The sequence below is a fragment of the Melozone crissalis genome, unplaced genomic scaffold (genome assembly GCF_028551555.1).
Source record: "Melozone crissalis strain CALT ecotype California unplaced genomic scaffold, PUWL_Pcris_2 ptg000061l_1, whole genome shotgun sequence".
Classification (NCBI taxonomy): Eukaryota; Metazoa; Chordata; class Aves; order Passeriformes; family Passerellidae; genus Melozone; species Melozone crissalis.
The window spans coordinates 10,557,205-10,571,126 of record NW_026535839.1 but is presented as its reverse complement, the minus strand read 5'-3'; the positions used below and the strand labels follow the sequence as shown (position 1 = coordinate 10,571,126).

Genomic DNA, 13,922 nt, shown 5'->3' with positions numbered 1-13,922 from the left:
GGGGCGATGCCTCACACTGGCCGATCCCCCATAAGGACCGCTCCCTCACACGGGGTGATGTCTGCTGAGGGCCGCTCCCTCACACGGGGCCCGCACGGCCGCCCCGCGCATGCGGGCTGGGGCGGCGGAGGCGGCGCCGCCGGAGGGGCCGCGGGCGGCGGAGGCTGCCGGGGCCGGGGGTTGCCATGGAGCGGGAGCGGCGGCTCCGCGCTCCCTGCGCCGGGAAGGCTCCGCGCAAGAAGCGACGCCCATCCCCTCTACCGGAGGCGGCCGCTCTGCCGGGCAGCCGGGCCGGCGGCTCCCAGATGTGCCGGCGGCGCCTGTTCGGGAGCGCGGGGCCTCGCGGGCCCGAGCCCGCCTGTAAGCGCCTGTCCCGGGCGGCGGCGGGACTTGGGGTGCAGGAGGCGGGGCCCGCACCGGCGGGAAAAGGTGGGGGAAAGAGGACCCTGTGCTGCGCTTTCTGCGGTGTGTTCTGATGGGTAGAGATGCTGGTCAGGGTAATGAGGCCAAGATTTTTGCCAGCAGCGTCCTCGGTGGCCCCCAAAGGTTTGTTCTCACATGGGTGCCCAGCGCAGCGGGTCCTGTGTAAGGCTGGGAGGTGATTTCTTGTTATCCATGTCCCTCACCGCTTGGAGAAAGCAGACTGCTCTTCTGGAAACAGGAGTGTTAATTCTATTTTAGCCGCTCGTTAGCAATAGGAAGGATTTTTCCTTCTGTGAAGTGCCTCCCCTCCATTTAATCGAGTTGGAAGGGAGCGTCGAGAAAGGGCAAGACAAAAGTCTTGCTCAGAGAGAATATTTTAAGAATTGCTTGGAGTCGTTACTCAGAAGGAGCTGCCTCGTTGAACGCAGTGCAGCGGATACCAAGCTAAGCATTTGAGACCTGTTAAGAAAAAAGTGCAGTTCAAGGGAAGGGATGGGAATCGAGTGAAGCCTGACAGATTCTGGGGAACACCAGCGTGGGATGTCTTGATCTTGGTCTGATCTTGGTAATTTAAAAGTAAAGCTTTGCTGTGAGAGGGTACAGCAAACATTTGTTATTGCCTTGTTCCTGCTCTGTTGGCTCCTGCTCGTGTATGTATTTAGTGCTCCAGTGCACTGGATGGTGCAACCAGCTGCCTGGAGGTCTTCCGTATGCTTGAAAAAAAGAAAAGGATGAATCCTGTCCATATATCATCCTGTCCTGAATTCCCAGGAAGCTTCAGCTGAAGGGCTCTATGTGGCCCTGGGGAAATACCGTGATTCACACCCAGGTTTTAGTGTGGGGATGGACTCTCCTTTGCAGTCATAAAAGTGTAAATCTAGAAAATTTGACTGTTTCTAGCTTTTAGATAATGAAAGCAAAGCACAAAGCTAAATTACTAATAAAATTAGTTTCAGGATAAGAAAATATGTCTCTGAAATTTGCTGGTTACTGATTAATTGGGTTGTTAATGCCATTTGGGATTATATACAGTGAGGACCAGTTTATGTAGAAATCCTTGATACTCCTAATAAACACCATTTAAAACTGATTTGTACTGAAACTACTTTGAATCAAGGTAAAGGTTGCTTCCAGGGTGGTGGGGTTTTTTCCTTTTAATCAACAGGTTTCTAAAACATGAGAAGTATTTCTTTAAGTGTGCTTTTTGTTTTGTCTTGATATATTGCTGAAAAAAGTAAATTCAGATTTTACATTGTTTGTGATAATAGGGTCAGAAAGTGTTATGAGTGTAAAGGGGGGAACAGCTAAATTAGAAATAATAATCTAAATTCTAATGTTGAAATTATCATTACTGAACTAAATATTTATTCTCTAGGCCTGAAGAAAAAGTTCAGTGGGAAAAATTTACCAAAGATTAAAGAAAATGTTGAATATACTGAAGAGAGCTCTTCATGCAACCAAAGGTCAGCTGGGCCTCATTTAAACACACCATAGTTAAGACTTGCTAGTAAATGATATTGTTTGGTCTTGTGAGATGGCAATTGGAGCAATGCAGTCTGAATTTTCAGTGCACTGATGTTTGACAAATTATTTATTGACACCCCATAAAGACATTTTGGAGTTGTTGCTTTTGTCTAAAGCAGTGTAGCTCTGTGATTGAACTTTGTTCTGTTCTTCAACTGCAGCAATCAAGTGACTGGCAGTGAAACAACACACTTCAAGATAAAAGAAGAACCAGAAGAAAGCAGTGTACCACTGAAGGTGAGAATGGTGTCTTGCTTTTTATCTACTAGTGATGGAGGATAAATCAGAGAAATGTGACACATTAAATTCTTCTTCTATTCAGGTAATATTTCCTATGAGTTATGTCTGTGAGCCCACACATTTTTCAGGCTGAACTTGGTCCTGTATTTTGGATTACATTTTCTGTGTCTTCAGCCAGAATAAAAGCTGTTGGAGGTACTGGTAGGATGAGAAAACATCAATACTAATTATCTTGGACAAGGCAAGGCTGTAGGAATTGTGTTGTGTGGAAGAGATCTCAGTAGATTGTGATTCCAGAGAATTGCTCACTTCCAGGTCAGGCACAGACCTTTGACACTCACTGATGCTCTTTCTTGTGTTATTAAAATTGGAAAAGTGATTGGAGGTGATGGTGCAGAAGTGGCAAGAGAATTGTTTGAACTGAAATCTGCTGCAGCAAAGAGCACAGGTGATACTGGTATAAAACTATTTTTCTTTAAAATGTTAGCTCTTCTGTAGAGTCTACCTATTCACGTTTTCTACAAAATGCCTAGTTTTGTAGAATCTACTGCCTACACATTGTAGATGTTTGTATTTACAGAAATGGTGTAGGATTCTGAAAGTGAGGACTTGGTGTCTGAAACAATAAAATCAAAAAACAGTGAAGTTCATTTCTGTTGTGTCTAAGTTCAATTCATGTCAGCAGGCCTTCATTGGCACTCTAATCCAGCAATGATTGCAGGATCAAGGGGTAGGATATTTGTCATGAATTTTAGAGCTGTAAGTTTGTAGATTTGTTAATGAAAAATCCTACAACAAATTACACTGTGAATAGCAGGCTTAAGTGGTGCAGTACCAGACAGTGAGTTTTCTCAGCATCTGCTAATGTAGCATGATATTTAAATGCCTTTCTTTGTCTAGATTCAGTTTTCTTAGGTTGTTTGTATTGGTCTTTTAATTTTAGGATTCCAAACTAATCAACTTTGACAATAAAGGAAGTTTGAAAAATGCTGAAGTGACTTCAAGTGAGTATAATGACTATACATTATACTATTAAATATATTTGATATTGATAATAAACTAAATGTAAAATTCCTGATATAATTTTATTTCTATAAAAGTGTTGCGCTGTTGTTGTACTGGTTCTTGTAGGGGGATACAGATGGGTAAATGATGTAGTATAGAGTGTAATCTTATCCCCTAAAGAGTTGCAGCTGAACCAATTACTAAAGATTAGGAGCAGGCCTGATGATAACAGGCCACACCTGTAGCCAATAAGAACAGTGGTATAAAAGAGTGGATTGGTGGGAGCTGGTGTTAGATGGCTGCTGCAAGGACCGGGAGCAGTCAGTGCTTAGAGGAACTGCTTACGAGAAACATTGAGGAGGTACAAAACTCAGGTGATATGGAATCCTTGCACTATAATGATAATAGAGCTCTTCATATATAAGACAACAGGTTCTGACTGTGTGATGTTAGAAAGTGAAGGTTCTGATACCCCTGGCTGGGCTTCTGCCTCTTACTGCAGCCTGTGGCTGGACTCACATGAATTGGTTCTGGCAGCACAGACAGACCCACAGCACCTGAGACAGTCTTGAGCCCAGCCTGCTGCAAACCACATGATCTTGGTTTTATCATTGACACTGCTAGCTGTGGACATGAGTTCTTCAGTTTACTCAAACCTGCATTTCTAAAAACTTGTGATGTATTTAAGATTTGCCTTGTGAACCTTGGGCAATGAAGGTTTCTTCTCTTGGCTTGTGGTAGTGTATGCTAATAAACAAAGGATGCCATTTAGCTGTGTAATGACTTATTATATAATGAGTGATAATATTTAGCTCATTACAGGAATGAAACTCAGATAAGGAAATCCTGATGGTTTGTACAAGATGACAGGTTTCTTTAGTCACGTTTTTTTGTCTCTTTCTCTAGGTACAGAAATTACTCTTCCCACAGGTGTTTCCACCTTCCTCATAGAGTGTTTAGATGAAGATTCAGCTGTAGATTATAGCACTGCTAGCAACAGCCTGCAAACTTACTCATCCCCTGAAACATTCAGAGATGATGATTTGGGTGAGACTTTTGGGTGACTTTTTTCAGTTTTATTTGCTGCAGAAAATGTGGGGAGACTCTACAACAGAAAGACTAGGGGCCTCCCTTGGTGTGACTCACCAAGTCACATCTTTGCTATAAACCTGTGCTTAGCATGGAATCAGTGTATCTGTCCTCTAATCTGGTGTGAGTCAGGTCCTTATGTAATTTGAATCCTGCTTTAAAGCTAAAGTTTTCACTGTTGACACAAGCTGTTTGTTGGGAATGACCCACAAATGTGTGTTCAGTCCAAACTTTTCTGCAGCTGTTTGAGCCAAGACAGTGCTTGAATTTTGCTTTTTAGTTCCTGTCCTGCAATTGTGTTTACTTTCAGTTTGGTCACAAATTTAATAACGCAATGAATTTCAGCATAACAAATCTGCACTTATATTTTTTATGTCCAGAAAGATCCAATTTTTACTCTATGGACCTTGGCAAGTACAAGAACTCTACTCTCCTAGACTCCAGCAAAGCAGTGACCATTGATAAGATACCACAGATGTCAAATCTTTCAGCAATATTAGGTAATTCTTTTCTACAATACTTCAGGATATAAACATAAACAATTTTCACTCTGGTTGAGGAACCTGTATAAAATATGTAATGATGATTTTATGTAAGATCTCTTAGCATAATGGAAAGCAGCTCCCTGCTAGTGGTTTCTGTTTGCTTCTAATACTGTGCTTTATAAGTTAGTTTGCACTAAAAATTGCCTGGTCTAAGCTGGCATAGCCTTTTCATTTGAAGTTTAGCTTTCATGTTTTGGGTTTTTTTTAGAACCTGTACCAGAGGATTTTCCAAACCAACGCACAAAAAGGTAATGACTACAGCAGACTCTGATGCACCTAAATGTTCAGACTCTTCTCTTTTGAGAGGTATTTAAAAGAAAGGCCAGTACAAATAAGCCTCTGCTCATGCAGACACTTCAGTGGAGTTTCAGCTACCTGTGTCCTCACTAACTTTGATATGGGTGGAATTTGAAATTGGTCAGGGAAGAGTTTGGCTTACAGATCTCTAGTTTGGCCTTGCAGCTGTAGGGAAGTCAATGCAAGAGAACTCAATGAAGGATTTTATGGAAGGAAATAGCATTTATTTACAAAATCACTAAATAAGTGGCTTTTGTGCAATTGCACTAACTCTGTCAGATTTCATTCAGTCACAGTGAGAGGGGTGTGCTCAGGTGGTGTGGCCAGGCTTGTCTGTGCAGTAGAGTTTGAAGGGTACCATTTTTGCCTATATATATATTTTACTTGTCAAGTCTTCATTAAGTCTGACATTCTGTGCTTGCCCAGAAAACAGTCAGTTTTTGGGCAGGTCTTTTATGTTCTGTAGGAATCATCAGCTTACATGGGGAGCAACCTTTACTTTGGAATCCTGCTGACTTTATTCTATAATCTTGGGCCAGGTTACTGCCTGTTGATAGTGTTTCCTTACTCAGAATGTGTGTGTGTGCTGTGCTGGCACCCTGTTGACACCCTCCTGTTGTTGGGTGCTGGGTTTTCTCTGACAAGTTGTCTGTGGTGAGGTTTTATCACAGGGCAGGGTCTTCTATACTTGGCTTTGTCACAGAGCTGCCTTCAGGTCCTGACATAAAAACCTGAGGAACATGAGTGTTTTTCTGGGAACAGCATCATTTCTTTTAACCCTTGTGCTTCTCCTTCCAGTCTTATATGCAGACATTTTCATTCATAATGCATATCTTACTGTTACAGATCTTTACACAATTGATTCAGAATTTTCTTGCAAATCTGATTTCCCCTGCATCCTCCTTAAATGTGTTCTGTCCTAGAATGCTGAAGTGCTGAGTATTTAGTGAATCTTCTGTGGGTCTTGAATTGCAACAGTCCTCAAGATAGATGTGTGACTTGATAAACTGTCAAATAACTGTAAAGGGTGATCAAGCAACTCCTTAACAATATTTTTTAAATAAGATTTATCCTATTTCACTCAATCTATATTTTCCTGTGATTTTCTTATTAATAGGTTTTTTTAATGTTAACATTCATTCAGAATCTTTTCTTTTTCTCCTCTTCTAGAAAGAGACCATCCAGTTGCTATAAGAGTTCTTCAGCATTAAGTGTTTCAGCTACACTGGCAGGTAAAATATGACCTGAAGCAGTTGTACTAGCTGTGAGAACAGAATATTCTACCCAAACTTAGATGGTTGCACAGTATCTAAACCAGGCTTTTACTGTGTCCTTTGTCTTCCAGCACAGACGAAACTCAGTTGTATTCTAGAAGGGAAAGTGTAAATTGAAAAATCGTCCTGGCAAATAAGACTTGGTTCTAATTAATGTGTTAGGAGAAGAAAACAAAAACAACCAACCAACTAAAGTCTCAGACCCTGCATTTTTCCATTTAATCACCCATGATGCTCAGTGAAAACTGACGTTTCTTATTTACCTTACCCAGGAGCACAACTGTTTGTGTCATGCTCTTTACTTGAGCTAATTTCATGTCAGCTTCACAAATACATTGATGTAACTGCAGTTCTGATGTGTGACCAGTACAATTCTGTCTGCAGCCCAGGTACCACATAATTCCCCCCTGCTTAATTTGGAGTGTAATAGCATCAGAAGTTGCCTCTGGTAGAGACTGCTGTGATTATGCAGGTCTCACTGTTTACCCAGCTGTATATAGCCAAGTGAACATTTTAATAAGCAGCCTTGTGTACAGAATGGGAGAGGGGTAAAGCAGTCCTGATGGTGGGGAGATGAGGATTATATTGGAGGGGAAAATTGTGTTTACAGGAATGGCTTTAGAATTATTCCTCTTTGGAAACCATCCTGTAAGACATGGGGTGGAGAGTAGCTGTAGTAGTCTTTGTCTCAAAGTTAATTAATGTGTTGGAAATCTGTCACAGGAAAAAAACTCTGTAAAATAACAGCTGCAAGAGAGAAAACTCCAGATCTAAAAAGTGGTATGCGCTGTTCTTCACCATTAGGACCGGAAAGCAAGGTGAAAGATTCTTAATAAATCAGCAAGGTTGTAGCACAAATGACTTCCTCCTTGTATGGGTGGAAAACTCCACCTAGAGGAACAGTAGTTCCTGCTACACTTGTAAAGTGGTGTTTGCAGCCAGGGCAGAGTGAAGATGTAGCTTGCCTCTCCCTCTTGAGAGAGCAATAATCATGATGTCCCCAGGCTCACTGCTTTTCAGACTGGCTGTGCCTGTGGTACTGAAATGGGTTGTGTAGCGCTCGACTATGACAAGGGGGACTCTTTTTTTTTTTTTTTTTTAAGTGCCTATACCAGGCTTTTACTTACCAGGCTATAGAGGTTCCCTTTGTAACACAAAATGTAATTGTTTTACTATTTAGTATGGTACTCGAACAGCTAAAGCCAAAAGGCTGAAGAAAAAAGAAAGCAGTTTTAATCCCTTTGAAGAAGGTTCATCATCATTTAGGCAGCTTGATGCCCCAGAAAACACGTCAGCCCGATCCAAGGGGCTGACAGCAGAAGTTCTGCCAACCAAACCCACAGATGCTGTGGTGGTAAGTGTTCCCATTGTGCCCCACTGATTAACCCTGGCATGGAATGGAAATGGGAGTTGTGAATCTTGACTGAAGTTACAATTAAATAGGAGAAGTGGCAGGAAGTGCCACATCTGAAATGTCCATACTGCATTAAACGAATTTGTAAATTCTTTGTCTTAATTTTGGAGAGCATAAGACCAAAACGTAACCCTGAATGACAGGAATTCAGTACTTATATCTGAAGAACTAGTAGTAATTCTAAATGGAGTTCTTTAAGTATTAAGAGAATACTGTAAGAGTATAATACTGTGTATTAGGAGAATACTGTAAGAGTAATTATAAACAGCAAAGACTTTGAAACTGATACTGAGGTCTTCTCTGTTTTTGTTTAGCAAATGACTTCCACCATGCTAATCATGGAGGAAAATAAAGTCCCAAAAAATCCTGGTAATGCTCAGCCTCTAGAGCTAGATGTGAGTGTCTATCTGATTTTTTTTTTTTTTTTTGAATGATTAAAACCAAAGAAATCATTCTTTGTATCACATTCCATTTTTGCCTGTATATATATTACACTGCAAATGGCACAACAGACTGATAATTCTGGACACTTAAAATCCCAAACAACCCAAGCTAGGAATTTGTTTTGCTTTTTTACAAATGTAATGTAAAACTAGCACTAGTGTCCTTACTTGCATAAACTCTTTGATTCAAAATTGGTATTTAAATGCAGTTTGAATTCTTTGGCTGTACAGTACTGCTAGTTGTCTCTTCACACTTGAGCTAGTGCATACTAGATTAATAAACAGAGAATATCAGGATCTTGGTGAATCCCTAAATAATTTTTATTTAAGCAGAAGAATATCTTCTGCATGAGCCAACAAGCATTAGCCAGTCTGAATTGCTGTCTGTTATTTAACTGGGCAGTTATTCCTGTATATTTTGTATTTTGATGGAACTGTAGCTTAGCCTGTCGCCGGTGTGTAAGGCCTCACCTGGGGAAGACCTGTTCCTGAATACCGCAGGTCCTTTTGTTAACTCAGAAGAAATTGTTCCTGCATCTCTGAGCTCAGAAAAAGAAATGACTCCTCAAAGTCCAGAAGAAAAGAATATTTTAAAGGTTCTGATTTTATTGCACTTCTTAAATCCAGTTTTGTCATGCTAATTTCTACTCTACTGTATATTTAATCCCTACAGTATCAAAACTGCTAAAGAGAATGTTTAAAGCTTTGAAGCTTTCTATCACCCTTTCCAATAGCATGTTGAGTATACACAAGTAGTCTTAAATGTTTGCTTGTGACATGCCTTGAAGTCTGCATGTAATCTCTAGTTCCCCTAGAAGAAAGCTAAAAGAACATTTCTTAGTGGGAATAGTTGTGTGAATGAAATGTCATTAATGTTTCCAGCCTCAGTGTGACAGAAGGGAGATCTGCTCCATTGTGAGACTGTCACCAGACCCGAGGCCTTCCCGGCTGCACCGAGTCCCAGTTAACTCCAAAAAGTGCCACCTTCCCAAAGGATTGCCTGAAGGTAAAGGGGTACAGACTTGGTTCTACACTCCTGGATGTATAGTACATATTGTATATATATACTGGGCAGGTGCTAACTGGTTAGTTGAGTTTTTAAGGGTTGTTAGGCTTTTTCTTAAAGTCTGAATATTTGGAAAAATCACAAGGCTAAAAAGAAGGAAAGACGCAGAAAATTTTAACTCTGGCTTAATAGTGTTCCTGTGCAACAGTACTTTATTAAAATTGCACTAATGTTTTTTCCTCCAAGGATCTTTAGCATAGGAATTAATACAGTCATAGGCTACTTCAGAATTAAGGCCTTACTATTAATCTGTGCTTTATTTCTAGGGTGAGTAAGCCTGAGTTGAACTTTGGTATTCACTACCACCCCTCCACCAAAGTAGTTCAAGTTATCAGTAATGTTTCTCTTCAAAAATTACCAGTTTCTCATAAGGTTTCTGTTCTTTTTTCCTGTAACCCTTAACACAGGGAAAGCTCGTTTATTCACTTCCTTGGTTTTTGTTATACAAAAATGAGAACTGTGAACAAAACTGTCTCATCACTTAACACAGAGGTACAAGCCTCTCCCTTTCCCATCTCTGATGAAGTTTCTTGGTGTACCACTGGATGGCACGTGTCTTCCAAAGTTTAAAGTAATTCTTCTCCAAGTTGCTTGCAAGTTGTGTGTCATTTATTTTAATTCAATATTGCCACACTTTATACTGCATAAGTGTGGCAGCTTTCAAAAATACTGAATACACAAAAATTTTCATTTGCACTCTCTTGGGTCCAAATGTCTTCCTACTTTATTACCAGTTATATGCAGCACCTAGAATGCAAGGAAGTGCTTGTAAGTGTGTGTGTATGTATTAATTATGTATTAATTAATGACACTCATCTGACGCTTCTGTACAGATCAAAGAACTGGGATTGTGCTGGGTCATGTGCCCAGGCAAATTGTGCTAATACAGAACACAGGCTGTACTTGGTGGGCAAGTGAATCAGAAATCAGCAAGTAGTGCTGTCAGAAAAAAAGTTTGGTTTTCTTACTCCTTTTCTAGAGGGTCCTGGTATCAGGAATTAGACTCCACTGTGATGGGGGGTTTATGCTGGATGTTCTATTCTCTGCTCAAGGAGTCTTTCAGATGATGCTGGTTTCCTTTAGGAATGTACATATACTCAAAACTATTGTCCTCTTCTCACTGGTAAATGAGATCTGCAAGATCCAGATTCTTCCAGACAAATGCTAACACTGGATATATCTAGTGAACATCTGAACAGCTGGTGAGATCATTGAGCTTTCTTGTACATGTGAGAATGTACCAGTTTATTGAAAATTATTTATTACTTTTTTTTCCCCAGATTCTATAACGAGTACCAAGAATTGGATCTACTGTAAACGGAGATGAGATTTTTGGCTCTCAACAGGAGTTAACAGAAGAAATTACTGTCTTGCTGCTGTGGTGGTAAAACAGAACTCCTAACTAGCAAATAATGGTTGTATGTTGTTTGGCATTTAGTATTACGTGTTTCAGTAAGCTGGTAAATACTCAGATACTTTATATTGAATTATTTTGTACAGCAGCTAGATCCTGTTCTGGGCATTATTCTGTAAGGATTCCATAAAGATGATTCTTCAGTTTGTTTAGATTTTTAAAAAGTTTGACTGAAGAACAGCAGACCAAATGCCTTTAAGAGAATTACTTTTGGCTCTCTCTCTGCCAAGATTTCTAGTTTTCTCTACCAGCATTAGTATCTAAAGATGAGACCTCTGTTTAAGTGTTAACATTGACTGTGAAGGTAACTGCACATCCTGGGAGTGGCCATGAAAGCATTCATGTACTCTTGGAGACCCAGAAGTCAATAGTATGCCACCTTTAAACTCCTTCAATGCTTAGGTCTGCAGAACTTCGGAGGACTGTGAGTTCTGCTGTAATTTGATTTCTGAACATGACTGCAGGTCATCTTCACCTAATCATCTCTGAGAATTGGCTCTTAATGATCAGCACTGTCACCATTCTGGGCATATCCACTGCCCAGCCACTGCCATCTCAGAGTTCTTCCTGCTTCATCTCAGGTGTTTTGTAATATCACATCTCTCAGTCATTGTTCCTTCTAGTGGCTTCAGACTTAAAGTAAATGCCTTACATGAACACAATGGTGGGAAAAACCCTTTTACAGCTGAACTGTTTGAAGAGATGGATATTGACATTCTGGATTTTCAGGTTACTGCTCACACTATGTCCACATAATTCAAATTCCCAGTGCTTCCAGTTCAGGTTGTGGATTGTTAATTCATAAATGTTGTTCTTAATGTGCTGAATGTCTCAGAAAACACTGTCAAGAACAATTTTTTTCTGTTTGAATTCATTGCACATTAAAGTAATTTGGAGCCCTACAGTGTTCTCATTACAATATCCTTTACTCAGCCTTTCTCTGGACAAAAAGGAAGTTTTTCAATGTTACAAAATGCTAGTATGGCTTTCAGAAGTCTGAGTTTGTTTCTCAGTGTTATCACCCTGGAAAATAGTTCTGTATTTCCTAAAAGAGCATTAAAAGAAGACATACAAAATCCACAACTGTAGTTTGACTGCATTTGAAAATACCTGTAAAAGTTCAAACCCTGATCTTTTCCCCATTGCTCTGGGGTAGAAGGAAGTGCAAATAATTGCTGCTGGATTAGTCTGTGAACAAGTATTATATAAACATTCTGAATGGCTCAAGGTTAAAAATTATGCCATTAAGCTATTTTTCTTTTAAGCATTAATAGAACGAGTTCTGCCAATAACTCCTTGGAGTCCTGTTGGGTACGCTTTTAATTATCAATATCCTTGTTCTTGCAAATACTAAATCGCTAGTAATTATGCAGGAATCTAGAGCCCCTAGGAGGCAGAGGTGAGCTCCTTGATGTAGCTTTAAGCAAAAATGAAAGTTACATATTTAGTAAGTTTACTTGAATAATCATCATAATGCTTATGATGATTATTCAAGTAAAGGATGGTCGACAATAAAGATGTTTATTGTAAGGATATTCTGGAAGTCATAGGAAAAAACACTTATTTTGCCCCAGGTCATTTGGTAGTGTTACACAAAGACTAATACTGACAAACTAATTGGAAAGTACAAGAGAGGAAAACATGGTCTGTAACTGTGGAATTTGCTGTAGCAGCCTGAAGATTGCTGGGGTTTGTCTTTGTTTTTCTTGATGTGATGAGGCTGTATAGGAGGACAGAAATATCATGAACCACAATCTCTTGTCCTTCCCTTCAGTTATGAAAGCACTGCTTCTTATCATCTTTTGTCGGACTCTTAGAGAAAGTGTAATTAATTACCAGGCTAGCTCTTTGCCCCAGGGAAGGAAATTCATTTTGAGGCTGCAACAATCCCTACTCTTGTTCTGCTGTTCTCAAAGGAAAGGCATTTTCCCATAGTTTGGTTTTCAGCTGAAAAATTACTACATAAAATTTCATTCAGAGTGGAAACTGGCTCTTCCATATTGGTAGATAAAGGTTATGGGTCATGGCCACTTAATGGGTAGGACTGAGGAGGTTATTTGTGCAGTGATTCAGGAGAAGAATCTGTTCAGTGTCACCAGGGCTGCTCTGTCACATCCCAGACATGATGAAGTCTTAATGGCTTGAATGGAATTGCTTCCAGCGAGTCAGTCCATGCAAGAACTCTGATAATCCTTTATCAGCAGGAATTGTGCATGGCAGATGCATGTTGAGTAAATGTATTGTACATAAATCTGTAAGAGGTTTTTCATTAACACTGTTCAGTTATTCTTGCTATCTGAAGTGCACTTTTAGGAGACTTTGACTCCAAGTACTCAGAGATGGTGGGAGATGTGTCTTGTACAGGAGCACTGCAAGGGTACATGTACAGGTCAGTGGAGGGCAAAGCCCTACATGAAAATGGTTCTGGTTTGGTTCATAATCTTCAGACACAGAAGAGATGTCTGGGGCTCAGATCAAAATATGTTGAATGTATGCATGAGTTCACTTACATTTCAGGGGACTCCATCAGCTTGAATTGCAATGCACTTGAACTGAGCTATTTCTTCATTGCTCTAAGTTGTGAAACTACTGAAAGCTGAGTTACATACCCTGGCGAAAATTCTATCTATTTTGTTCCCTGAGGATGTTTTATCTTTGCGACTGTACTTTTGTGCTCCTCTTGAAGCCAGGAGGCTTCCACATGGTGAAAGGATGTAAAGATTGGTCATGTGTAAATGTGTGGCAGACACGTGTGCCTTCCATACAGAACAAGGGGGAAAAGATGCATCTAAACGTTAATTCCTGTTTTGTGTTAGAATTGTCTACAACTTCTGGTAGATGGAAAACGAAGTTCATACAGATGGATGATTGTGAAGAATCATTCTGTAGATATGTTACACATGTGCTAAATTATGCCTTAAAAATAATAATGCTTCATTTAATCTTACATCATACATTGTTTTAGTTTAATTCCATTTTCCAGGGAAAGCAGATGAGTCAGTCAGTTTTGTCAGTCCTTAATTAAACTTCCTAGCAGGATTGTATCTGAACAGTGAGACATTGAAGGAGACTGTTTGCTGTTACCAGTGTTTCTATTTCACTTAAGTATTACGAATAAGGAGTTTTGTAAAAAGGCATGGATCCTTTTGATTTAAAAAACTATCATGCCTTTTTTTTTTTTTTTTTAA

At 39.9% G+C, this 13,922-nt stretch overlaps 1 protein-coding gene across 1 annotated transcript; it reads left to right on the top strand.

Annotated features, from left to right (window-relative positions):
- Window positions 1-185: 185 nt before the first annotated feature.
- MEIKIN (meiotic kinetochore factor) lies at window positions 186-13,671 on the top strand. The gene is made up of 14 exons (XM_054288209.1): window positions 186-429; window positions 1,799-1,886; window positions 2,109-2,184; window positions 3,131-3,191; window positions 4,099-4,239; window positions 4,662-4,781; window positions 5,035-5,074; window positions 6,294-6,355; window positions 7,121-7,215; window positions 7,578-7,751; window positions 8,126-8,206; window positions 8,695-8,850; window positions 9,137-9,260; window positions 10,601-13,671. The coding sequence occupies exons 1-14, from the start codon at window positions 186-188 to the stop codon at window positions 10,645-10,647; spliced, it is 1,509 nt and encodes a 502-aa protein (XP_054144184.1). The 3' UTR covers window positions 10,648-13,671.
- The last annotated feature ends 251 nt before the right edge of the window (window positions 13,672-13,922 follow it).